At 40.6% G+C, this 24,959-nt stretch overlaps 1 protein-coding gene across 30 annotated transcripts in view; it reads right to left on the minus strand.

Moving 5' to 3' along the window:
• The window catches only part of Kcnma1 (potassium calcium-activated channel subfamily M alpha 1), a 736,611-nt gene that overhangs the window by 139,098 nt on the left and 572,554 nt on the right, over nucleotides 1-24,959 (minus strand). For 17 of the 30 annotated variants that reach the window (XM_063238715.1, XM_063238714.1, XM_063238712.1 and 14 more), the window contains 4 exons: nucleotides 23,499-23,608; nucleotides 11,616-11,684; nucleotides 9,188-9,199; nucleotides 2,109-2,195 (listed from right to left, as the gene is read on the minus strand). In XM_063238715.1, the coding sequence (XP_063094785.1) occupies nucleotides 2,109-2,195; nucleotides 9,188-9,199; nucleotides 11,616-11,684; nucleotides 23,499-23,608 (278 nt within the window). The remainder of the gene's footprint in view (nucleotides 1-2,108; nucleotides 2,196-9,187; nucleotides 9,200-11,615; nucleotides 11,685-23,498; nucleotides 23,609-24,959) is intronic. The other 13 variants (XM_063238740.1, XM_063238713.1, XM_063238724.1 and 10 more) reach the window with 1 other exon arrangement.

Here is a 24,959-nt window from a genome sequence, read left to right on the forward strand (position 1 = left end):
TTTCTTTCTTTCTTTTTTTATTTTATTTTATTTTATTTTATTTTTGGCATTGGAGGGTGTAAACTAAATACTAGATCATCATCCTCTACTTTTCCATTTCTACAAAACTTGTTTCCCTTCATTCAAATCTCATATGTCCTTTCTGTGGTTTTCTGTAGTCTTCACCTATCTGAAATCCCCTAACTGACAGCATTTGCTCTGACACATCACACACCACTGAAAATTACAGGCTGGTGTTGTAGCTGATTGTGTCAGCATGTATTTGTGAATACCACAAAGCACTGAAATGAGACAGACTGCACTCCCTAATATCAGAGGTAATTTGTTTTCTGGACTGCCTGGTATTTTTGACATTCATTAGTGAGCAGTGCAACAGGAAATGGAATTACACAAATGGGAGCCTCATGTGGGGGCTGCTATCTGGGAGGTGCATGCCCTGCATGGGGCCACTGAGCTCCCAGCCTCTCGGGCCTGATGTGAGATGCTGCTTCCAACTTTCCTGTCCCACATCTGGACCAGGAGACAGCATTTTTTCCAGATGACCCAGGGAATGGGTCAGTCCCATTCACCTCCCTTTCCCTTCTTACATAAACTTCATTTTTCAAATACTGCTGAACAACAGCAAGATGCCCTCAACAGGAAAGGGAACTATTTCTTCCTCACAACAGAATAATGCTATTCCTTCCCCAATTTGCAGAATTAAATGTAAGTTATTTAAAGAAATGTTATGCACCTCCACCCTATATGATCTTTTTCTTGTAACTAGTATGGCTTCTTTGCTACAGTTCATGAGAAGCCAGAAACACACACTATTGAGTATCATCGTTCTATACGCAGTATGTCAAGCTCAACCCTGGGCATAGATTTGAAAAAGTGCAGCCTCTGGAGCCTGACCACTTGAATTTCAGTTTTGGCTTTGTTTCTATCACTGTGACTTTGGGCAAGCAATCTGTGCCTCAGTGTCCTCATATGTAAGTAGAAAAGCCTAAAGCTACCTCTTTCATAGGTTTGAGTCAGTTCCTAAATACAGAGAAGCTAGTTAGTACCCAATAGAGTGCCAGCAAAAAGGAAACCTTCTAAAAAGCTGTTAACATTATCACATTTGGTAGAGAGAGATGGGGATTTAGAAAAGGAAAGACAAGCTCCAATCTAGGATCCACCACTTGTTTAACTGCCCCATGGTCTTGAACACTCAAAGTTCTGAGTGTTTCGCAAGATTTTATTTTCCAGGGCTATCTTGAGGAGTAGCAATACAGACTGCAGCATACCTCACACAAGGCTAGATTTGAGTAGGAACCATTCATTGAAGACAATAAGCCTCCACAAACAACTATAAAACTTTGCAAATAATAATTTACTTAACTAGTTCATGTAAAATCATTGTGGACCCAGGTGACCTGTTGGGCCATTGATATCATATTTTCTACTAGTAAATTTTTCCAAGTTGCTAGAATAGAATCAAACACAGTGATGTTTCATGCTGTTGTGCAAAAGCCCTCTAATTCCCTAAGTTTCTTAAATGGGTAGAAAGATACTAAGAAAAATGTCAAGAAATACTGGGACCAGGAATTCTACAGAGACTTCATAATGAAGCTGAGGATTTCACTCACTTACCCAGAAGGTCACACATAAAATGTGGCAAATTTAATATTCATCTGAAATTAAGCCAAACCATTGGAAATTTCCTTGGGCAGTTAGAATTGAAAACTGATCATTGTCAAGGATGTTTGTCCAGATAATTTTGAGACCTGTAGGCAAGCAGTGCCCTGTTATATTGGTCTGGATCAGAAAGAGTAAGGATGGGCTCAAACAGTTACTGCAGCTCTCTGGGCCCCAGTCACCTCCCTTGTAAGATAAAGAAGGTTATAAGGCTTTGTCATGGCAAACTTTTATTATTCTGATTCAAATGTAAGGAACTATGTGATAAGGAGTCTGTGGAAGCATTTAAAAGCAGTCTCTTCTTCCTAAACCTTTGCACCATTTGATGCCCATAGATAAGGTAAGAAGTTGTAGGGTTAGAGCCCTGGACATCTGGAAGATGCCCATGCAATAGATTCCTATCTCTATGGCTGGGCCAGAAAAAAAGGCAGATGAAAACAAACTCTTACCTTTTAACTTCTTTGGCATCACTTGCGATGAAAAATCCTAAAGTACCTTCTTGGATCTTAAGATGGTTTCCAGGATTAATTAATATACTGCTCAGTGAACAAAAAACAAAGAAGACACATGGGTGAGGTCGTGCTCTGAATAAAATTTTGAAGGCAAAACACCATACAGTTGTTTTTATAGGGGCCCCACTAGTCTAATGCTTTCCTCAAAGATTCCTTCTAAAGCTCAGTATTCTCTGGCCCACACATTTAGTTGGATAATGCCACCATTAACCTCCACTGGTTAATTCACATGTTGGTACACTCTCAGTTAAGGAAATGAAAATAAATCTTAGTTTTAGGGGCTGATTTACTTAATAGGGCCATGCAGCTGCCATCATGGGCATCTGCCTTGGTATAAACTTCCTCATAATGTATCTCTTTTGCGATTTGAGCAACTAGTGATGGTTAACATTGAAACATTATTGGTCTAATGAAGCTCTTGCTATACCAATTTTCTATTAGGATGACAGAGCATTAATGGGACCCCTATATGTATTCAGAGACAAACACACACACATTCATACATATACATATATATACATACATACCACATTATTACTGTGGGGAATGGTACAAGATACCCATGCAGAAGCAAACTGAACATGTTTGTAACATCAAAAAGAGCATGGAAGTAGATTCCATGTATAGTCCACAGGGGAGGAACTGGATCTACCCAAACAGTGGGAAAGAAAGTAGTTGGATATGCTTAATGGTTCTGCTGTTTATAAAAATGTAAAGGGGTTTGAATAGTATGCATGTCCTAAGTGAGGCACACTGTACTTAGTAAACAAAAATTACACCCCCCCAAAAGTCTTCCCTACAGGGAACTATGAACCTAAATATACACTGACCTATTTAAAAGTGGTATAAATAGATTAGTTGACCAAGTTGTGTTTGGACTGACAGTAAAGATAAATGTATCCTAATTTAATTAATTGGTGAAACAAACAAGTTTAATTTCTACAGATCAAAAGCAGAATACAGGAATGTCTTAGCCAGAGACTGAGAGGAAGCTTTGGACTTGATAGGTCCTGAATTTAGGCATTCTGAGTGAAGCAATCGACAACAAAAGTATTCTTTGATCTGAAGAGCTGCTGACTAAGGTAATGGATATTTGGAATCAGTCTAAAGGAAGTCCTCAGCTGCCCCAAACAATCACAGTGGAGGGGGGTAATTAACATGTAATCTTTTTATGCTGCTAAGTCCATTCCAGAAAAGTGTTGTGGCCAATACAGTAAGGCGTCGGCAGCAGCAACGCAGGAAGGACCCAGGTGAACTTTTGTTCTGTTGAAGAACTCTGAGCAGATCATTACCGCAAAAATAATTGTCTGTGGTTACCAGAACACCCACCATTACCTGTAACAAGACCTCACAGAAGAAAAGCACTAACAGCAAGAGTCTGTGAAGATCTGAGTGTTCTGCCCAGAACTACAGGTCACAATGAGATTCCTTCCAAATCCGAAAGCAGCAGTCCACACTAATAGCACAGCTTACAATGGGCAATGGCCATACACAGGCTCCTCCTAATTACCCTCTGCCAATGTTTGTGTCTCGGTACCACAAGCACTCCAATTTGGGGGAAAGGATGAGAGCTTAGGCAGTTCAGATAGATTTCTTTTTCAAAATCAATTAAATGCAACATTTTAGAAAGGCAGAGTTCTGGATTTTGCACATTTTCATAACTTCTCCCCTGCAAGGCAGCTCCTATATGCCCTGACATCAATCAGAATTGATTCCTAATTTCAGTGCTGCCATTAAGGAGGTGACTCACTTTAGGCAAGTTGCTATGCTTCTTTAGAAGTCACTATTCTTCCCTGGGAGAGAAGGTTAATGATAATAACAATCTTCCTTCTGAGAAATGAGGTAACGTAGAAAATCACAATGCATGTTTGTTATTATTGTTATTGTAAAATTTTGTTCTTACAAAAAATAGCCAAATATATTTCATTTTCAACAGTTATCAGAGAATTTCTTTAGCTGGCTCCATGGAATGGAGCACAGGTCTCCTGATCAAAATACCCTGTCCCATAATAAGATGAAGTTACAGGGTAAAACACTACAGAATAATTCATCAGGAATCCATGAAAAATCCCACACACTTTCAGGACCTAAGAAGGCTAGATACTAAAAGCTAGAAAGCCTACATTTTGACATGTAGTCACATAAAAAAGAAAGGAAAGTTTCTGAGATAAAAAAAAAACAAAGAACCTATCATCATGTGAACATTGGAATTCAAAAAGAGAAACATCTTGGTAACTTCTACACACAACATGAATGTCACACAGACTGTTTCCCATTTTGCATGCCTGACTAATTGTACTCCAGTGACTGAAGCCACCATGTCACTGAAATAAATGAGGTTCCTACCAGAAAGACATTTTTTAACTGTCTCTGTTCTTTATCTACAGTGATCAAGAATTGATCCACAGGAAAACTTGAGTGTCTTCTAGAGAGTATAGGTTAAGATAATTCATTGACGTCTTCAAGTTTCTTGTAGCCAAGTTGGTGGCATGGAAAGGAAAGACTTTGGGTGCTGATACAGGGCTCACTGACATTCACACTTCAGATTCACCACACATGCTGGTTAAGCATGGGTGAGGCCTCACCAATACAGGGGCTGGCTTTGGGCAAGGGGATGCCTCACTTGCCTCATTAGTAAAATGGGGTCAATAGTCACCAGTTTAGAATCTGTTAGAGAATTAGGTGTGCCCTGTGTGCTGAGTGATTGGAACATGATAGGTTCATAATCCAAGTGTGCTGTGAAGAGTGAGCAAAGTAATTATAAAATTAACTGTCACCTTGCCATGTCTATGTTCTCCCTTTTGTCCTTGGTTCTAATAACATCACTAGACAGTATCCTGCTGGCATGCAAAGACCTTTTGCCTGAATGCAGCATACACAGAATTTTATCTCTCTGTGCCGTATCTGGAGACTGGAGACGGTAATTCATACTAGTTTCTGGCTTCACATGGAGTTAACACCTGTTTGTTCAATGTTACAACTGATGTGTAAGGATCTGAAAGCACCCAAAATGGCCTCACAGACTGTGCAATTCCAACATGCCCTCAAGGTCTCGGTGGACAGGGTGAGGAGGGTTTAAACCATCTGCATGTGTGTGTGAGGCACCATTTGGAGATATCATGATAAGGCATAGCCTTCGGGGTGAAATTAAAAAGAATGAGTCTGTCCCTTGGGAAGTAAAAGAATGAAATCTGGAAAAATAAAGGTGCTCGTTTTGCTGGATTTACTTCCAAATTTGGTAGGGCTTGGTAAAGAAGCACAGGTACCAAACTCCAGCAATCCATGCCATCCACCATGCCCTGTGTAAGGATATTGAGTTTCAAAGACTTTTTGAGGAAATACATCACTGTTTCTGATAATTCAGCTATCAAGTCTTCTATCTGGAATTTAAAGTGTTAATCTCTCTTTACTTAAAAATAAGAAAAAGGGCTCTAGACTGAAGTAACTGTTTCCTACAAAGTCCTTACTATCCTTAGAAGCTGTCATTGGCTTTCCAATGGGAATGTGTAAATTCTCTCCTAAGATCTCCTCTCTCCTTAGGAGAATATCCAGTGCTCAATGTGTTTTGTTTTTATGCCTGCCAAATGTCCCCCTCTCCCCGTTTACCTCTTTCCATCAGTTCTCTGGCTCTGACTTTGTCTAATTCATCAGCTTTATCAAAGATAAACTTCAAGATGTGTCATGTGAAGAATCAAGAAAGTTTCAAACAAAAAAAACCCAAAAGCCCATGTATCCACTAGCAGAATTCCAATAAAGACATCTTCTTGGCAGGGGAAGACATTCTCTCAAGGAACATACAAATTATCCGCTTTTTTTTTTTTTTTTTTTTTTAATGGCCTTGCTGATTTCAATGGAAAACTCTCAGTGAGAGCCGCCAGCACAGGGCTGGTGTGGTCCCTTCTTCAAAGACACCTGCTCTGTCTTTCCCTTTTGATCTCAAACTAATTCAACATGGAGAGTTATTCTCTGTCTACCTACTCACAATGCAAAACAAATACATATTTACTGTAAGGCACCCACAGTTGAGTAGAGGTGTGAAAACTACAGTGAGGCCTCAGTTCATGAACTTATTTCTTGCTATGATTCTGGTCACAAACCAAATGAAATGAAAACTGAGTCAAATTTCCCCATAAGGTCAACATGAGACCTAACCACTGAATTTGATTTGGTTCTCATCCAATTCAGTTTTCAACCAGACTCATGCAAAGACTTAAGTTCATGAACCGAGGTATCACTGTATCCTATCCTATTTACTTTTGTCTTTTTCATAATAGTAACCTTAGAACCCAACATGCCATAGATACTTTTGAACTCTCTTTTGAATGGATGAAAAATTGTTTTTATTTGGTTTTTTTTGTACCGGGGACCGAACCTAGGATCTTGCACTTTCCAGGCAGGCACTTATGCCATTGAGCTATTTTCCCAGCAAGTTATCGGTTCCATTCTGAAGCTTTCCTCTTAACAGGATAAAGGTTGTTGCTGCTTTTTTTTAAAAAAATCAGACTATAGGTCTCATCAATCAGACTGATGGAGCAGCCATGTGTCTTCTAGTAGTCTGGCCACTGAGCCCACAATCTCTCAGACATTAATTGAAAATGTGAACTAGGCATAAACAGCAAATCATTTGGAAAGTTGGAGCAACTGACTCCAATTTTGAAAACACGACTCCCTTAGAACTGAAATACATTTTTAAACATAAAGCCTATCCACGTGAAATGGCTAGCAGGGCTCAATCCAAAAGTTTAGGATAGAAGACAAGTACACGGTTAAGAAGTTACTTTTTCTCCTATTTCCATCACTGGTATGTAAACACTGGGACGCATTTAGTGGTTCCTTTTTCAATCATCATAAAGCTTATCTACTGTTTGGGAAAACAATCAGTAGTTGGTAATGCAACTGAAACAGATATTGTTTTAAATAAAACCTTTATCTACTCCAGACAAATACGATAGGTGTGTATTTCTCTCCTCCCCCCTCCATTTTTGGTAAGTGTCATGTACCATTCTCCAAGCAATTAAGGAAAAATCACAACTCATAGGAGACTATAATTTATACTCAATAGCATGGTAATTACAATTGTGTCTAGCAGACAAATGGGACTTCATTAACGAGAACAAACAAGTAAGAACCATCCAGGACCTCAGCTCACATGACTCCCAAGTGTTTCACATCAGTGGAAAGAGGCCCCTCTGATCACACAGATTCATACACAATTCCTCTCAGAACTGTGCTTGAACCAGTTTTCAGAGACCACATCTGCACAGCAGCTTGTGGGCCGTGTTAGGGCATAGCTGAGGGAGACCCCAAATCTCAAAAACTTTATCACTTTTCTGGAACTTTTCACTTCTTCTGGGCTTTAAAATGTCTGTTTCTGGAGTCCCACACAATTAGACATGCACACTTTTACATCAGGATAAGTGTAGGAGACACAGTTGTGTGTTCCATGTTGAGTATACATCAGCCCAGTTCATTGACACAGAGACAAGGCACTAAAGGTTGCTCCCAGTTGGTCATATTCAGTGACTACTGATGGTGGTCCACCAGTCACATTGGCAAGGTCTTGTTGAGCAAATCCATCCCATTAATTTTAGAAATGACATCTTAGGATGTATTTTATATGTATGAAAAATATTATCCACATAGGATAGGAAAGAGAACTGATCTAGGAATGATAACACTGGATAGCGGCTTCTGGGAGCAAGCTGTGTCACTTTCTGGTACATTTCATGACAAGTCATGCCTACATCACAACATGCCTTTACCACAAGATCAAAGGACTCAAAGCAAAAAACCAACAGCAGAGGTGCAACCACTGTGGACCTTTGCAGATGCAAAGTGTTGCAGTAACTTCTCGCAGTTGGATCATATCAATAATACCAAACTGACAGGAAGCCACCTCTATTCATACACATCTACTATAAAATTCACAGAGGATTGGATGTGGAAAAGAGTTATGGACAAACACACACACACACACACACACACACACACACACACACACACACACGAAACACAATTACAAACACGTGACAGTGATCACAATCACTCAAAAAGATGACCAAGTAGGCATCTCAGTAATATATTTTCAACGGTACTGTTTCAGAGAATACATTACTAAAAAACTATGCTGGAAATTTTAACTCAAAGGTTTTTATTCTTAAGAAATGTCATTGATGATGAGTTAGTCATGCTTCATGCAACATAAGACAGCAGCAAAACAGAGTGAAGTCACATGGAAGAAGTTGAGATACTTCGTATTAAGAAATATGACCAAACACACTCGGGGGGAGAAACCATGAGTTCATCCCAATAAAAAGTATTCATTCAGGAAATCAAATAAGCAGTGTTCTAAGTCTGACCACTGCCCAAAACATTAAATATTCAAAATGAGGTGATCAAAAGAAATATAAGGAAAAACAGAACTACAAAGGCTTGGTCTCTGTTTTGTGGATAAACGACAGAAACTCTGCACTACAAGGTGGAAACGACACAGAGAGGAGGAGGTCACTGGGAATGTGGATGTGGGATGGAAACAAAATGGCGCTCGCATCTGGCGGACACCAAGACACAGCAGGACAATACATAAACAGACACGAAGGGCGAGAGAGAAGTGTCCTCCTCTTCAGTTTTAATAGGATTTGTTCCCATCATTGGTGCCAAGATTAAAAACAGGATATATATGCCTTTCCTTTTTTTAGGTTTCCTGCAAAGAAGTTAGTGCATCATCCAGAAGAACCAACAAATCAAACAGGACAGCAATAGGCTAGTTTCAGTTTTATGTAGTCTCATTGGAGAGGGGATATATATATATATATATATATATATATATATATACATATAGTTATTTTATATATTTATATATATATATATATATATATATATTAGACAAGGGAATGAGATTATATATACAAATATATAATCTCTCTCTTCTTGAATTCTTGGCAAATGGTTAGTCCTGTGGTTAGGAGTGAAGACAGAGGGTGGACTTGGAAAGGAAGTTAACGAAGAGTGCATACCGCTTTCGGCTTCTGCAAAACGACAAGAAAACAATTTAAATTCAAACAATTTGATAATAGATTGACTGACACCAGAAGGAAAGAAGGGATAAAACCTTTGTTTCAAACCATTTAAAGGATGCATGTGAAAACAAGGTTTTTCTGCAAAGCATGAAAACGTTATCAGGAGGTGAAACCAACAACAAAGGAAGTAGTTAAACATAGGTTGAAGGCAAGAGGGGGTGGGGAGAAGCCAGCGCCTCTGAAAGTTAATACCTGGTCAGCAAGAAAATGTGAGGGGGGGAAAGTGTGAGGGGAAGAGCAATGGGAACTTGACAATGTAGAAAAAGTTAAAATTGTTTTCTCAGAAAAGATCCAAAAGCTATTTTTGATGCATATTATGTCTCATAAATCCTGTGTTTCCTCAGGGCATGATCCACATTCCCTTAAATGCACCTTTTTCCTCAAGAACCAATGTGCTTCCACACTGAGACCAAGCCACATCTGAGGATTAAAGCTGGCAACTGCACACAGAAAGCCAAAAGAAAGCCGCACAAATTCTCCCCTCCCTTTTCTAAAAAAGAATAATCTGAAAACTGTATCTACACCTGTGGCTTTGACTGAAAATATCTCAGATTTGTGAATCAATGAAAAACTCCATCAAAGAAAAGATGTTGTCTTCAGGGAGGGTCCTGAGTTCATTTTCTCAGAAAGAGAACAGTGGACCCATGCTGAACCATTAACTGCCTTCCCCTCTCTTTCCCTGTGACCAAAGGATGGCAAATGGGAGACCATTGGTCAAGGTTCTCTGTGCGGTACTTGCCATAAAATTATTCCACAATGGTCCACCTATTATTTGGCATTAGCATCTCCTACATCATGAAACAAACTCTTTTTAGAGATGCACAAAAGTGATAAAGAATACAGGTTACACAAAGATTTACTGATTTGGCAGCATGAAGAATATCATTTGCAAAAACCTAGGTTACAGAATCCCCCACCCAGACATAGGTGAAGGATGCAAAAAAAAAAAAAAAAAAAAAAGAAAAAAAATATATGCATGTATATAAACAATCAAATTCTAAAAAAGCATCACCTTATCTGTGGAATGGTAAAAATAGCCAGGACTCTCTCAGCTTTTTGCAAATAATATTCTTCACTTTGTCAACATGGAGAAGAAAAATGTATATTTATATACATATTTGTTAACTGCTGCGGCCATGTTGGACATGTGGCCACCAAATCTACCACTGCATTTTCCTTTTGGTTGATTTGGATTTTCAAAGTAGCTTAGCATTTGATCAGATTGACTTTGTGTACAATCTGATCCAATGGGCAAGGTAAGAGAAAACATTGGATCGATTTGCTGACAATCCAGTGTTTTGGGTTGGTTGGTTGGTTGGTTGGTTGGTTGGTTGGTTGGTTTTGTTGTCATAGACACAGACTACACATTTGGAAGTCAGTCTTTATTGGGTTATTCACACTGATAATGAAAACTCTTTAAATCACAATAACAGGAGACTTTCAGCCTTGCACTGCACTCTGTTCAGCTATGAAAATATGTGTCAGGGCTTATCTGAACTCTAGGCTTGTTGATCTGCAGGAACAAATGCTATTCTAGGGGAAGAATAGACTCTGTGTATCATTTCCAAGAACAAAAGCTGGAGCATCTTCCCAAGTTATCGATTAATAACTGGGGAGCTAAGACTCACCTCCATTTTATCTGTAATACACACTGTTCTCCATCCAAAGAAAATTCCTTGTTAACATGACTCTGCTCTATTTCAGGAGTGAACCTTTATATTGACTGGGCTGTTATCTATTTCAAGCAGACTCCATCCCTCATCAGTTTGATTTGCACATAATTAAGTGCAAAATAAATAAATAAATAAATAAATAAATAAAAGAGAGCTCCTGCCTGTGAGCTCGGCTCTCCTGGCTAATTTACATGAATCTGAGATGCAGCCACCTGGATTTCGGCAGCACCGGGAGAAGCACATATGGTGCATGATAGGCTGCTTGTAATTTGGCAATCAAGAGAGTTGGTGTCTCCACTATGGCTCTACATCAGGCCTGCCGTAAAGGAGGTCAGAGTTCACCTGCTTTTTGTTCACAGTAGTAAATAGGAGTTAAAAGACATGTGTCCTAAGTTCAACACTCAGAGGGGGAAAAAGCTCAGGTTGACATGATTGGCTGGAGATACTTGAGAGGCTGATTCCTCTCCTCCAGGAAACTCTGAATGCCCAGTGGGACTTGAGATGCCAGGCTGGTCTGGGATAGAGGCTGGTTGAGCTTGCCTTAATATGTACCTTAGGATCTGAGAGATGCTGCATCCGGTTCCAAGCAATTGAATCATGTGCAAAACAGGGTACATAGACTGTATATTTCCACAATGCACTTCCACATCATAAATGTCAACAGGCCGCTGAGCCACAGCAAACTTACTTACCGGCTTTCTCGGTTGGCGGACTTGTACTCAATGGCTATCATTAGGAGCTTGAGCTTCACAAAACACAGCCTGCAAATGAGATGGAGAAGTCTCCCAGTCAGTGCTTCTGGTTGAGCAGTCACATAAGGAACACTGTTACGACCTTTCAGTCTCCTAACACTCATTATCCAAGGGAATCTTCACTAGACCAACACAGTGCCAAGGGGTTCTGGGAGGGGGGCACCTCCCAGTCTTCCCCATTAAATCTGCTTTCTCACAAGTGATATGGTGCTGGATGTTCAGAGTGTAAATTGCACTCAAGCCTGGATGTCTAGACACAGACTCCCAACCAGGGATTTGTGCCGAGGGATTTATACCGGGCCGGATTCATTAGTTACGCAGTCAGGTAGTAAAATGTTAACTACAGGGGGAGGGGGAGATTTGGAGCAGCAGGATTTGTTATTTGGATTCTATTTCAGTCTTTTGTACAAATGACTCATACTGTTGTTCTGAGCAGACCCTTGTGTACTTGCAATGGTGGTAATAATACTTAGCCTCTGCGTAAGCACTCAGCATATGACTATGGCTTTGTCACTCCTGGCTCCATCCAAGCTGTCTAGCTTCATCTGCTCTGTGCTCTCCACTGCAGGCCAGATTGTTTGGAAACTGGCTTGCTCTGGCCTCCTTACCTTCATTATTGCCCAGCCCCTAGCCACCCATGCCTTCTCCTGTCCTCCTGACCATCACCTTGGCCGTCACACCCTACAAGCAGTCTGCTCTGATTCCTGCTACCTCTGAGTTTCTTATTCTCACAATTCCAGGACTGGCTGGGAGACGCAACATTTAGCCCTTAGCCATCCTCACCTTGGCTAGGGTCACTTCCTATTGCATCTTGTTTCCTGGGTCTGCACTTTCCCCTCTTCAACCAAAATAACTTCTTTAAGAGTCTTGGACTTGTTCAGATTCCCAGAGTACATAATGAATGGAGTGATCCATAAAGACAAGCTCAATTAACCAAAAATTTCCACTTACTGGGTTTTGATTCCAAGAAAACAGTAAGTACAATAAAATACATATGCATAAAGATGTTCAAGGTAGTGTTATATATAAAGAGTAGAAAAATCTAAAGTAACCTAAGTAGAGAGTACTGTGGTAATAAAAAAATGATAATATGGTATTAGGCTGCATTCAAAATGACTTTTTTCAGAATATTTCAAGATATGAATAACAAATACCATATAACAAGATACCAACATGTAAAAAACATGATACAGTTCAATGAAAATTTAATATTTATATACTGGTAGAAATCTTTATAAACTGGTAGAAATATTTATGTACTGGTAGAAATAAAAGCTCACCTAAAACATGAATTCATATACATCATATAGTGTAAGTTCCTACAATGGACATACTTATTTATATCTTAAAGACTGGATAACGAAAAATTGCTTAATTGACAGACTGAAAAATGCACTTGTAGTTATTCAGTTCCAGCACTATAAGGGGAATAAGATAGTGTTTCAAAGGACAATATCTCTTTTGGTGCCCCCCCTTATTCCTCAAGATATCCCAGAGAGAGAGAGAAAGAGAGAGAGAGAGAGAGAGAGAGAGAGAGAGAGAGAGAGCTTAGTTATTAAGACCTCTCTTGAGAGGTCTATAGTACAGATAGTAAAACTAAGGCTCAGAAAACCCAAATAATTTGCCCAGTGGTTAGATATTAGGTCTGCAGCCAATGCCTGGCAGGATATACAACATCTTCATCTCCAATAAAGCCTGTTCAGCACTGGCAGAATAGGCAATCTGCAAATATACAACTCAGTGAGTGATACATTTTCCAATGACGAATGTTATGTAGAAAATAAAAGAACTGGAGAAGATAAAGAGTAACAGGAAAAGGAGTGTGTCACCTACGACAGTTCAGAAGGACCAGCCCAAGGATGCAGAGTGCACAGGAGCCTGACAGACAGGCAATGAGAAGACAGGGAATGGGTTTAGGGTAGAGGTGGTAAACCTATGGCATGTGTGCTTGCAGTGGGCTGTTTGTATCATTGAAAGCTCTAAAAGTTTTGCCATCACTGATCTAGGGAGTAGAAACGGTAAATGCAAAGGCTCTGAGGCAGGGAAGAGCTCCAGGTATTTGAGCACGAGCATTAAAACCAGGAAGGGTGAAGTTGAGAGAGCAAAGCTGAGAGTGACACTGGGTAGGTACAAGAGTAATGAAGGAGGCAAGATCATGAGGACTTTGCTTGCCACAGCAAAGAGTCTGCATCTTATTCCAAGTGAATGGGAGCCCTTTCGGTGGTTTTAAATGGAGAAGACACAGAGAGGCTGTAATTGGAGATGCAGTGTTGGCAGGGAAGGTACTGGGGAAGGCCTGGTGCTTTCCAGAGGAAAATAAGACCAATTGCTCATTCCTATGTGTGAGGTCCTGGTTCCCAAGCACTGCCTTTAACAGACGGTCAGATTTCAAAGGAGCACATGCATGCAGGCATGTCTCTGCTTTCCTAGTGATTTTCAGGTTTTCTAATTTCTGCCAGCGGATTCTAATGACCTGGACTTTGAACTGATAAGGCAGCTTGTTGAAATACCGATGCATGTATCCAGCCACTGCAGGGAAAATGCCCTTCTTAATTTATGTCTCACAGAATTCTAATAATATGCACCCTTTATGAGGCTGTTACTTCTGGAACTTAAATTGTTTGAAATGTCAGCTTATGCCATGCTTTTTGAATCAAATTACTAGATCAAGTAGCCACTACCTTATGTAAATAGTAGCTAAGTGCCCAAAAAGTCAAGGAGAAAGCTATCTTAACTTAGCATGGATCATGTAAAGGTCAATTTGTCAATATCCTATGAGTAACAACCATTCCATGGGACACTGATAGTTCATGAGATCAAAGATCTTAACTGCTTTCTTAATCCTACTCATATGAGGCAGAAAAGTAGTTCACAGTAATAGTGAATTATTTCTTTTTTGGTACTGGGGATTGAACTCACAACCTCATACTTACCAGGCAAACAGTTGAGCCACTGAGCTACATCCCCAGCCCATATAATGAGGAATTATTTTACCAAGTTACTATAATGGCATTTACCTATTGGATACAAAAAGAAAGGTACCTCCTAATGCATAAAAAGTCAATAAAATCCATGCAGTCTTGTATATATTTCTTGACTTTATAAAGGAAAAAAGCAGCAAGCTAATTTCTTCATCTTCTACCAAGTTTTAAATCCATAATGTGCTAACTCTAAAATCCATACCTAAGAGGATTCTATACTGGCTTTTAAAAGCATTTTTTAAAGAAGCTCTTTGATTCAAAACAAGCTGTTGCTTGCTGGCCTAAGGAGAGACAGAAGAGGAGGATTGTGATGTAAGCGTGAATACATGCAAACAGGACTACACTACAGATTTCCAGACGCTGGTCCTTCCAAATTGGCTGGTCCTGCCCTTCTTATATGTAAGACAAGCTGAAGTCCAAAGAAGGCAAAGCAATTAGTCAAGCAAATGTGTGTTACATACAAAAGCCAGAAGAGGACAACAAGTCCCAATGCAGTACATCCTAAACGTATGTCTCCTGGGAACAGAAAATGAAATGGGGGTCCCAATCTCACATGAAAACGTGTTTTGTTTTATTGGCACAGTTGCCTTTTATAATTAGAAATAAATACCAACTGTCAGTTTCATATAAAAACTGGCTCTTTGTTTACCTTGAAAAATTAGATCCTGCCACACTGGAAACACAGCCCATGTGGCAAAAGAGACTGGATTTATGAAGCGCTCACCCAGAGGAAGCAAGATTCTCCAAGGTGTACAGTCCAAGCCACGAGCCATATTGTCACTGACTTCTCTTCACCTTTTGTTACTAATTGCCTGCAACTTACAGGCCTCTAAGTTTTGCATCTCTGCTCCAATAGGCATCTTTTGTAACTGGCAACATACATTGAATGATAAACCAGGATTTAGACTAGAAACAGGACTATGGCTCCCTTGTGAGTGTTCACACTTTTTGTGTTGGATCTTCCGTGAGGTAGTAGCAGAGATGTAGCCTCTAGTAGGGCATCCAGCAGGGAAGAACAGATTAAGGTTGGTTCAATACAAGTTTGCTTTTCTCTCTTCCCTCTGGTCTGAGGTTCTCTAGAATAGGATGCAGGCTTTGCCTCCATCCCTGGCCTTTGGTAAAGTGAAGAAAGCATGCTGCCAAAGAAGCCTAAATTAAAAGATGCATGAATAAAAGGGCATCATTAGCCATCTGATCTTCATAATTACTTTTCTGGCTTTACTCAGCCTCTGGTGTTTCAAAGGATATAGCACCAATATGGGATCAGGAAGCAGGATTAGTATAACGTAAAGTGCGAGGAAAAGGCAAGAAGCCCTTCACAATATGATAAATAGGATAAAACCAGCCATACGTTAACAAGAATTTAATTCTTGGCTCCTAAAATAAAATGTCCCAATATGTCCAATGCAGGAAGTTGTCACTTGTTGCAAAAATAATTACAGAGAAATAGAAATGACTTATTTTTTTTCAAGAAAAAAAATGCCACTTGTCACAAAAAGGTCTTAAACCAGCAATCTGCAATGAAACTGTTGTAATAACAAGTTAGATTGCTTTCCGGATAATTATTAAGTAGAGGTCTACTGAATTTGACAATGACATTATACAAAGCCCCCCTCCCTTTTTTACTGCCAGCATCATCTGTTAACTATAGTAGTTTCAACCCAGATGTTCCTGAACAAAGGCTCTTAAGAATTAGAGTCCAACTGTTTGTACCTACCCAGAGGGAAATAAATTGTTCTTGCCATTAAGTCAGCCCCCTTGACAGGAAGGATTGCTTGCTGGTGTGAATTTAAACACGAAACCTGCCACAGAGTTTGCACCTCCTAATGTGCCCAGGAAGAGTGTAGAGAGATGGCATTTGGAGTGCTGAAGAGGACTCACCTCCTGCGGCAGGTGGGTGAGGACAGAAGTAGCAGCTCCTATCATGCCCCCAAGCCCCAGCCTCTCCCCAAACACCAGCACCTCACCAGCTACCCAGGTAACATCAGGCCCATACATGTGATCAGAAGAGATTTGCCGTGAAGTCTGAAGGTTGGTCTTTAGAGCCAGGGGACTCCAGTGGGAAATATTTGCATTCAAGAGTTTTGATCTGAGATGATAGCTTTCTGAGATGAAAACATGAAGTTAAAGAAATTGTTTTGAAGCCATCAGGATTTGTAAGAGCCACAGAAAAAGATAATGTGGCTTAAAATGCTTAGGGAGAGGATGTTAAACTCCATTCTTTATACCTTTGGTAAAAGTTGAGTTGGGGAAGTTTTAGAAAACCCTTACTCTCCACCATATACATATGCACATATGAACACACATGCACATGCACACACACACACACACACACACACACACACACACACACTTACCCTTATGCCAATAACTCCTCCAGCACACCTAATAGGCTTGAATTAAAAAATAACTACATTCTTTCTTACAGATAATTAGCATTTGCCTAAAGTGTGAAGGAATGCATTTTTATATTATTACTAATCAGATATACACAATGTAAGAAAAAACTATATGCTTACTCTGTGTAACCTAGCATCCAACCCACTTCTAACTGAACTCCCTCCTGGCCCTTCTGTCAAGAATTCTGAACCTCTTCTGCCTCAGTAGCCTGCCACTGAGCGTTGTAATAGGTTTGATGATCATTGGTTAATTCACTGGCACATAGAGGGATTACTAGTCACCTTCCTAATGTCTAGAGCAGAAACAATCATATTATACTTGTATCTATATTCAAATAAGTTCAGTCCTAATTATAAAACTCCCCAAATAAATGGATATAGCCAGCTACATCAGAGAAAAATATTTTTAGAAGATCACATTTGAGCCTCTCCACAAATTTTAAAAAGCTAATTTTTTGCAGCCAGGCTAAAGAAATCTAACATATAACACTGGGGTTTGCCTGACTTTCTTTTTGGCTCTATGGTCCAATCTGGATGTCTTTCTTTAAAAAGTAAGGATTTCACAAAATTCAAGTTAAATTAGTTATAGTTTTCATTGGGCAAGAGGCTCAGCTGTCTCTGAGTACTCTTTTAAGACGTTTCCTCCTACAACTGCTTTGGAAAGATCAATCCAGGCAAAATAACAAAGAATGAGAGCATGATTTTCTGAATTCTAGACACACTGACTGCAGGGACGCGATGTAGCAGAGGGATGAGTGCCCTCCTCCTCCCCTTGCACTGTTTTCGGCCAGCACAGTAGCAGCCACACCAGGCTTGAAGACAGAACTCTTGCCCTTGAGCACAGCTGAGGAAGACCCAGTTGGAGTTCCCCAAGTTACCTGGGCATTAACGACTCTACATCAAATCTGAATTTTAACTGCTCCATCAGCTGCAGAGGGACAGAGAGACACATCATATTTTACATACACCTTTTGTCCTAATCCCCCCTGAGCTGTAAAACCTGATACAATTAAGCTTTTATATTTTGCAAGTGATGAATGACTGGCTAATAGGCTCACTGTGAGACTCAGAACCTGGAACATGATGTTCTTGCCACAGCCCAGCTGCTGAAGCCCTGGCTTCCTCCACCTCCTCCTCCCTCCTCTCTTCTCTACCCTCAGCCTCCTACCGGGGACAGAGATGTGCATCCTCATCTCTAGGTCTCAAGATAAAACCACTATCACCACTTTCTCCCAAAGCATTACAGCTCAAAATGTATCTGATGTATCTGCTTCTCCCAATTTAAAGGACTGAGAGGGTGAAACCCATTTGCTCTAACTGGAAAACCTGACATAGACCTGGGTGTTTGGGGAGTTCTGTGTGACCAAGCGGCCCAGACTTCCATCCCAGTTCCATACTGCTTAGAAAGCCCGTTTCCTTCCTTCTAGCCCTCAGCATCGCTATTGCAGCTGGGTGTATCCCCCAAGCATTTAAGGGCACCATGTCTCCCTGAACATGAATGTTCTTCCTCTACGCCAGAACGCAGGCTGGGAAGGTAGCCCACTGCAGAAACACAGAATCCTTTACTTGGCTTTTGTGAGTCCCGTCATTCATCTTTCCACATGCATATATTTGATTAAATCTAATTGCAGGTTCCTCTAGAAGTGGCACCAAGCATGGCACAATAGTGATGGTATAAGTATCACAAGTCCATAGTCTGGTGACTGATGGGCAGGAGACTTTACTAAACAGTAAGTGTGATGTGGAAGGTGACCCAGTGTATTTCTTTGCAGGTGTTTTATTCACTGAGGAGGGCAATGGTGTGGTGGGAAATGGAACAGTGGGAGAGGGGTGTGATTAATTAGTACACAGTCGTAAGTAGCACTATCCAGACCCCTTCAGAGCTGAGAAAACTAGAGGTATGCACCAAGCCCATGGTCAGGTAGCTGGCACTGTCAAGGGACAGAGTTGCCCACAAATCACGTGTCTCTCCCCAAATCACATACACAGCACATGCTTGATCTGGAGGTTTGTGACTCCCCAGATCATTACTTTATGCATCGTACCACACTCTAGGTGGCTACTGCTCAAACATCAGATTTTTTAGTGGCAAATGGGGCATCACAGTCCTGCTCATCTTACAAGCTTGGTGCTGGCAATCTGCACCTGCACCGTCATCCACTGAGGAAGGTAGAGAACAGAAAGGATAACAGAGTAGACGGTTTGCTAGTGAAAACACAGTGCATGGCACTCTCTCCTTCAGGCCCCAAAGCTTCACTGCTTTGATGTTACTGACATACGGGCCTTAGGGCAAGCTAGCTATGTAAAATCAAGGGATACTCAGGAGCTACCGGTCTTCAAAAAGACTATCCCACAGGCAGTTTAGGGAAAGTGTGGGCCATGCCCACCATGATCTCCAGCAAGGCCATAAAATAATGTTGGGGGCTATACCTGCTCTTCCTGGACTTACCTGCATTTGACACTCATATGTTTTTCCCAACCAGAAACTTCTTTGCTTATCCCCAGTGGAGACCTGAGAGCAGACACTAAAGGACTCAGCACTCCAATGCTTTTTTTTCTTGCACTGTTCTGGATTAGGCATGGGTGTTAGGAAAGCAGTCAGGGGTGTAGTTGGCATTGCACAGCTCAGACTCATTCCTCTGACCCTAGACATTGCAGAATATCCCACTTGAGGAGGGAAGGATGGGCAGTTCCCACAAAGACTTCAACCTTCACATGAGCTTGTAAGATGTTTCCCACTTAGGATTCTGTGATTCCAGTGACTGAGCTCACAGTGGGAAACAAGAAGAGGTTTTGGAGTGTGGGTTGGAACACTGAATTAAGATAAGAGTTTCCAGTCCTCAGAGTTTAAGTCTCCTAGCTCGCAAAGAAAGAAAGAAAGAAAGAAAGAAAGAAAGAAAGAAAGAAAGAAAGAAAGAAAGAAAGAAAGGAAGAAAGAAAAGAAAGGCAGATTTCTAGACCTCTTCCCATATCTTCTTGGCATCTGGAAATGAAGCCTAAATATCGCTGCATTTAATAAACTCCCCAGGAGACGCATAATGAGCCAGCCTTCAACTGACACTTACTCCAAGCTGCTCCCAATTCACCAGACTTCAGCCCTGGAAACCTGGTAACTCGTCTTTCAACTGGCATTGGGTGGGTATCTTTGTCCTCTAAGTCTCAGTGTCCTTGTTTATAAAACAAAGATAGTGAGATGAATATAAATATCAGAGGATTGTTAGGAGGATAAATGAGAACATGTAGATGAGAGGTTAGATGTGACTTTGAACTGTGTCTAAATTTCCTTCTGGTTTGGAAACAAAGCCACATCTTCTGGTCTGACGTGGATGAGAATCAAGCAGAGAAGTCAAAGCATAAAGTATGCGAGTCTCATCTTGGACAGGGGAGTTATGCCATGGTTTGAAATGTTTAAGGAGCAAGCTTTGTCTCTCTTCCCTTCCCCTCCTGCCCCTTCCCGTTCTCTTGAGAAAAGCCCTTTAATTTCACCTATGTATCAGTCCCCTTATCTTCCCAAAGAATGACTCTCCCAGCTTCTGAGAAAACACCAAGCTCTCCCTGCAGTAATCCCACCCTGAAAAGCAGCAGTCTGCCAGCCCAGAATGAGAAGAACAAATTTATTTCTTTTCATGCTTTAAGATGTTATTGGCTGCATATTGTTTTAGTGCGGTGCATAATTACAGAAACTGCTCGGAAAATCTGTATATTTTATCTGTGTTTTATTACACCCAGAATATCCCCCAATTCTTTTTCTTCTCCCTGAACCAGCTTAAAATATATTTTGGCATCCTTTATGTCATCTTGAAATTGAATAGCCAATTCTTACTGTAATGAAAATACTTATGCGCCAGCCTGGTGATATACAACACTACACTCTAATTACGGCTGTGCTTTAATTAACCTGAATTGAAGAGTGTTATCATTAAACTGCTGGTAACTTTGAATTATGGCTTTTCTTTAATTTAAAGTAGAAAACACAGATAATTAAGCCTCCAGATAATCAAATGCTTGAGGAGAGTTTCAATGTTTTGGGATGTTCCTAAATCTCATTAAATGTCCTTTCTTTATTGATCAGTTCCACCTCTGCCGTATCACTGCATTAAACGAATACCAGAGCTACGTTGAACACAGTCTCACTCACACCCAAAGTTGGCTTTTGTTTTACTTTTTGCTTTTTTATTCCAGAAGCTTTACTAAACAAAATATTACTTTTTCTGACAACAAGATAGGTCTGGGGGTTATTTCTCCTTTGGGGGACATATTTTAAATATGAAAATCAATCAAGGAAAACATTGGAGCAGTCACTCGATCCATGAATGCCTGGTTTGGAGGTGACACTGATGGGCAGTGAAGCCTTATAATGCCCAGTGGACCAGTGCTGGCCAGACCACTTGCAGCCACAGGCCAGGTCTAAAATGCTGATGCAAGTCTGTTGTAAGACAGCAAATGGGAGCCATTTAGCACTGGTAGAAACGCAGGACCTGTGTGTTTACATCACATTTCCAAGACAAGCAAGGATTCTCATTTATATATGAGTAAAATAAACAAATAGCCCTTAGAAAATTAAAGACTAGGGAATCTATGCGAGTCCACATGGGATCCCCATTACAGACTCTAGGGGGAGCAGTCCTCACCTTCAGGTTAGTTCTACACTGGCCTACACTCAGTTTCCAGAGAAGAGAAAGCCAGCAGAAAGAGCCAGGGAGCTTCTGGAAAAGTGCTCGTGTAAGAGATAAATACTAGTCAAGCCAAGGACACTCAATAGCCAAGAAAGGGGGCTCTACCCCTCACCTGCTAACACCCCAATGCCATAAGACATCTGGTCTGGCCTCAGCCACCCAACACTTGACTTGAATTGCCTAGTCACTGAAGCTTCTACTCCAAGTCCTGACTTCTGAGCTTTCTATTCACAGCAGGTTGAATTCCAATGAGAAGATCCCCTGGGTCAGTCACAGAGTCCCAGGCTCTAGTGCCTCTGAATGGTTAACTTCCCAATGCAAAAAGAGAAATGGCCCTCAAAAAAGGAATATTGAAGTTACAACAGGGCATCCATCCATTTTTCAGAAAATAACTCCTTCTGAATCAATTACCTATTCACTTTTCCAGTCCATTTAGCATTTAAACTTTCGCTTAGAGACGGAGAGAGATTTCAGTAAACAGCCAAGCCATTTCCGAGTGCGCAGGGCCCTGGACCCAGGGACTGGCAAGAGTGCACCTGCTGTGCTCTCTCAGAGTCTCCAGGTAGACAGGAAGCCAACATGCACTCCGCCCCCTCCTGCCACTCACACAACCGAGCAGGGTGACACAGCTGAGCCAACATCCCCCGGGACTTTCCTCTCCTTCACTGGAAAGGGCACTCAGTTTTGTTTCTATGATTTCAGTCTTCCCTTGCCAGAAGATGTGCTTGATTTGTAAGCAGGCAGGGAGGAAAATGAAATTGTTTTTCCTTCTCAGCCCTGTGGAGACTCAGATCCCCATTTCTTCCCATATTTTATCAGCAAAACAGAGATTTATCAAACCTTCACTATGGTGACAAATGTTCAGACGAGGTGGCCCACCGTGTTCAAGGAGTTTGTGTTCTCCTAGGGACAGAGCCTCCCTTTGTCTTGAACCCAACTCCTGACTGTAAGTGGAGAATCTGAGGGACCATCACGTCTCATGGTGGACATGTAGATCCCTGAGATTGTGTCATCCCCCATAAATATGCTCTTATTCTGCCGAAAGGGCCATGGCATGCTGTCCATGCCCTGATGCATCCTGCCAAGCCAGAAAAAGGAGAAATCAAACCATGGCCTCACTGGAATAAGGTAGTTGTCCATGCAGAGCTAAAGTGCAAAGGGCTTTTGCAAGAGCTTTTTCTGTACCTTTGGTCCCACATTTCCTTCATAAATTGTGAAAGTTCTTAAAGGGCTTTACTTCAGTAGCTTCTCCTGGTGTTCCTATGATCTGATTCGATTAGAAGGCAGATGAAAGCTCCTTTATCAAGGGGCTGGCAGGATTTGTTTTTGCCCAATTGAATCAGCGAGGTGCTGGGAGCGTAATTTAATGTAAAACACATGCTTAGCATGCAAGCTCCCTGTACCAAAATAATAAAGAAAAGAAAAATCTGATATACATGGTTTTAAGTCATCCTTCTGCACACAAGTGTCTACATTATAGAAGTATAATTCAAGATACACAGGCTAATTGCAGTTCATAAGGTAGTGTAAATGATGGATCCAAACTCAAGATTCTAGGACCCAAGGGAAAGCTGGAGGCCAGCAGAAATCCCCAAGACATGGACCTGAAATGATTCATCTTCCTGTTCTTCATCACATGGGGCTGAGCACCCAGGACACCCTCAGTACATGTCAAGGGTCCCCACCGTGCCAGCCAGAGGCAGGCGGCTTGAGGGGCACAGTAAAGATACCCACTAGTCAAAGAGTATCCAGTTAACAGCCACTTACTCACAAACAGTAGGGAAGGACAGACCCACGAAGGCACTGGAGAGATATTCTGTGTACATTTCATTGGAGACTCCTTCCAGGTAGTATTTCTGCCATGTGTCTTCCTCAATCTAAGGGAGAATAACACAGGAAGCAGGCTTAGAATACCATCGTGATAGACTGTAAGAGGAAACTAGACTTACAGCCTCTGGCTAGCAATTGAATGTATGCCCTAACCAGTCACAACCATAACACCACAGAAAGCTTCCTTCCAAGGACCCTAAGCTCATGGCATTGAGGTTCATCCTTTTTAAAGCCATACCATTTTGAATCTTTAAAGTTTCTAAAGGTGCAGAGATGTGAGCTCTCACTAACAACAACGATAGACAAGTATACTAAAACAACTTATCTGGGAAGTGATATTGTATTTGTTTTCAAAATTTGTAAAAGTGTATACTCTTAAACACAATTCCAATTTAGTCATAGCCAGGAAATAACTGTACTATGTAAGTATGCAGAGATATGTATAAGAATATCCTTTTTAATTCCTGAAAAAATTAGAAATAACCGTAGAGAGCACACTTATACAATGAAATAATGAGAATCAGTGGAAAATTATTATAAAAGTACATATCTACATAATAATTATGTAAACATATACCACAAAGTAATGTGTATAGCCTGACCTTATATTTAAGTTGTTCGGGATTGTTCATAAAGCTACAAAAAATGTAGGAAGCTTTATACCAAATTCAAACAATTCAATTATCTCAGAATGATAGAATAGTTTTTTTCTCTATGGATTACTACATGGTTCAAAAGCACATTTCTATTCTGAGACTAGAAATTTTTAGACCTTAACTGAAATATTACAACAGGTAAAATTTGCCTGCAAAGAGGTCTTGCCCTAAATTTCATTAGGGGAAAAAAATCTATCTTTTGTTAGTTCACTGAAAGTTTTGTACTATTACTTCTTTGTAAAAGAGAAAGTTTTTTGTCGATGTCTTATACTCTGAGTAACTACTTTGCAGATAACAATACACAGTATATTAACTATTGTTTTTCTCTTACTATTTTGATACAAATTTTCTCTTATTTTTTATAAGATAAAAAAGAAGAAGATATACTAATCAACTTCAACTAGTTTTCCTAACAACTTGCTTCATGGTGAGCATCTTAGAAGGACTTTCCATTAAAATCAATCTTTAAAAACTGTATCTTGCCAGGCATGGTGGCACACCCCTGTAATTCCAGCAGTCTGGGAAGCTGAGGCTAGAGGATGCAAATTCCTGCCCAGCCGAGGCAACCTGAGGACTTAGTAAGGTCCTGTCTCGAAATACGGAAAACAAAAATGCAGGGGTGAGGGTTGAGGGTGTAGCTCAGTAGAAGGCCCTAGGTTCAGTTCCCAGTACTGGAAAAAAAACAAGCAAACTATATAGAAGTTAGTAAAAAGGCTGAGTCTGGGAGGTTGGGGATGTCAAC

Source organism: Cavia porcellus, unplaced genomic scaffold, assembly GCF_034190915.1.
Source record: "Cavia porcellus strain 051 isolate PalLab524CR breed Dunkin Hartley unplaced genomic scaffold, mCavPor4.1 scaffold_28, whole genome shotgun sequence".
Taxonomy (NCBI): domain Eukaryota; kingdom Metazoa; phylum Chordata; class Mammalia; order Rodentia; family Caviidae; genus Cavia; species Cavia porcellus.